The sequence below is a fragment of the Diaphorina citri genome, unplaced genomic scaffold, assembly GCF_000475195.1.
Source record: "Diaphorina citri unplaced genomic scaffold, Diaci psyllid genome assembly version 1.1 scaffold3638, whole genome shotgun sequence".
Lineage (NCBI taxonomy): Eukaryota > Metazoa > Arthropoda > Insecta > Hemiptera > Psyllidae > Diaphorina > Diaphorina citri.
In genome coordinates, this window is record NW_007381038.1 from 14,203 (window position 1) to 16,934 (window position 2,732).

At 41.0% G+C, this 2,732-nt stretch overlaps 1 protein-coding gene and 1 long non-coding RNA gene across 2 annotated transcripts in view; both read right to left on the minus strand.

Moving 5' to 3' along the window:
* The window catches only part of LOC103520452, a gene marked incomplete at its 3' end in the record, with an annotated part of 15,464 nt that extends 13,793 nt beyond the window's left edge, over positions 1-1,671 (minus strand). The window contains exons 1-2 of the mRNA XM_008485547.3: positions 1,559-1,671; positions 964-1,150 (exon numbers count right to left, since the gene is read on the minus strand). Coding sequence (XP_008483769.2) covers positions 964-1,150; positions 1,559-1,671 — 300 coding nt within the window. The remainder of the gene's footprint in view (positions 1-963; positions 1,151-1,558) is intronic.
* Positions 1,672-1,930: 259 nt separating this feature from the next.
* On the minus strand, positions 1,931-2,732 carry LOC113472025. The gene is made up of 2 exons (XR_003394507.1): positions 2,672-2,732; positions 1,931-2,029 (listed from the first exon to the last, which is right to left on the minus strand). It is a non-coding gene; the product is annotated as an uncharacterized LOC113472025 (long non-coding RNA).

The window sequence follows — 2,732 nt, forward strand, 5'->3', positions numbered from 1 at the left end:
ATAATAACAACTGAAGACAAGCCAAAACCTAGCGAAGTAATGCTCAATAATAACAAATACAAAGTAGTGGAAAGTTTCACCTACCTGGGGAGTCAATTGAATGGGAAAAACATCATGGAAGAAGAAATCAAAAACAGAATAACCAAGGCCAATAGATGCTACTTCTCCCTAAACAATATCTTCAGATCAAAGAATGTATCCCAAAAATCAAAAATAAGAATATACCAATCCGTCATCTTACCCGTCCTACTGTACGGATGTGAAGTCTGGTCCATAAACAAAAAGACAGAACAAATGCTACAAACTTTCGAGAACAAAATATTAAGAAGGATATATGGACCAATTCGAGACGAAAATACTGGACTATTTCGAATTAAAAAGAATAGGGAAATATGGGCATTGTATGGAGAACCACTGATAACATCATGTGTGAAAGGTAGAATCATGCGGTGGGCGGGGCATGTAGCACGGGCAGATAAGGAGTCAATAGTGAAGAAAGTTTTCAACCTGGATTACGGAGCGACGGAAAAGAGGAGACGGGGAAGGCCGAGGAAGAGGTGGAGAGACAACATCAAGGATTGGTTCATTAGTATAAAATCCCAGCAAGAAGAAGGAGAGGAATGGACACAAACAGCGCAAGATAGACCGAGGTGGAGAAGGCTCATCAGAGCAGGTTTTGGACCTTCACGGCCTGTATAACCGGATAAGTAAGTAAGTAAGTAAGGCTTTAGATAAATTTTACGATTTCACTTGGACTCGAACCGCCAACCTCTAGATCCAAACTCCAACGCGTTAACCACTGCACCACTGAGTTTGGTACCCAGTGCATACAAAGCAGAATGGCCATTTCAATTTCGATTTTTAGCCTTTCAAAGGATACTTTTCACAGTTCTGATTCAATTTTCAGTCTTGCAAATATACTTTTCAGTTTTGACTTCGAATTTGGCTAGACTCTTCATTTACCTGTGGCCAAGTAAATCCAGTAGCTTTTCTAGAGCGTGGTATCCGCATGGGGGACAGCAGTATTTCTTCTTTCTCCGGTGTGGTGATATCTGCCTGAGGTGGCGGACCGAACGCCGGCATAGGATGGTAGATCCAGTTAATAGAGATGGCAGCTATTGGGATAGACCAGCAGTCGATCCAACCTCCACTGGAAAGATATTGGAATGTAAGATTAGTATAAAATCCCAGCAAGAAGAAGGAGAGGAATGGACACAAACAGCGCAAGATAGACCGAGGTGGAGAAGGCTCATCAGAGCAGGTTTTGGACCTTCACGGCCTGTATAACCGGATAAGTAAGTAAGTAAGTAAGGCTTTAGATAAATTTTACGATTTCACTTGGACTCGAACCGCCAACCTCTAGATCCAAACTCCAACGCGTTAACCACTGCACCACTGAGTTTGGTACCCAGTGCATACAAAGCAGAATGGCCATTTCAATTTCAATTTTTAGCCTTTTAAAGGATACTTTTCACAGTTTTGATTCAATTTTCAGTCTTTCAAATATACTTTTCAGTTTTGACTTCGAATTTGGCTAGAATCTTCATTTACCTGTGGCCAAGTAAATCCAGTAGCTTTTCTAGAGCGTGGTATCCTCATGGGGGACAGCAGTATTTCTTCTTTCTCCGGTGTGGTGATATCGGCCTGAGGTGGCGGACCAAACGCCGGCATAGGGTGGTAGATCCAGTTAATAGAGATGGCAGCTATTGGGATAGACCAGCAGTCGATCCAACCTCCACTGGAAAGAGGGAAAAATGTAATAGGACAAAGTACATCATATAAAAAATGTAATGGAACATAGTAGAAAAAAGGGACAGGATAGGAGAAAGCCAGCCGTTCTAAGAACGAACCTTATCTGTTTAAGATCGAATCTTCCCAGCTAACTAGGCTGGCAGTTACTCACCTTATTTTTAGAGAAGAGTAGATCTATGGTGCTCTCATGTAGAGTACTGAGTCTGACATCAAATGACTGAACAGAGCGTCTTTCGCCAGGCTGCGGGGCGGGGGTAGGTACCATGGTCTGACAGTCCTGAGAATAGAATAGAATAGAATAAGCCATAGAATAGAATAAAATAAAATAGAACAGAAAATACTACTATGGCTCCGCTATACATTAGTAATAGAAAGTAAAAATCAAAGTGGGAAAGATTTCGAATCAAACTCTTCTGAAATTTTTATTATAACAAATTGAGAATTCTAGTGAATACCAAATCAGCATTGCCAGGGCAAAAACTGGAGCCAGGCCAAAAATTCCAGACCCAAAAACTATTCTCTACATGTCATTACTTAGAGTCAACCCAAAATATTGTAGCTTTGTAAATATATTGTAGCTTTGAATTACACCTAAAACTGCCAAAAAGCGATAAAATGCCGCCAACTGTTGCATCGATCTTAACCAAAAGATTCGTGTTACAAAATGTAAATATGTCATATTTCAACCGATTACTAAGAGAAAAATTTATGCTTCAGTTGGGACTGAACCCTAAACATTGAATTTGACTCTCAACCAGGTAAGGTGCCTTGAAAGGGCACTTATGAACAGGGATCGGCTAGGCTTGTAAGGGCTAGTGTTTTAACTGTACTGTTTAGCATTAAAGTGGTAACGTACACAAGTCTAGGCTTGAGCTAAAATTATTCAAGCCTAGCCTAGCTTAGCCGTGTTCATCTATACCTGAGGAAAGAAGAACTTGAACAGATGCTCGCGCTGTCTATCTGCCCAAGGTCCGTAGCTG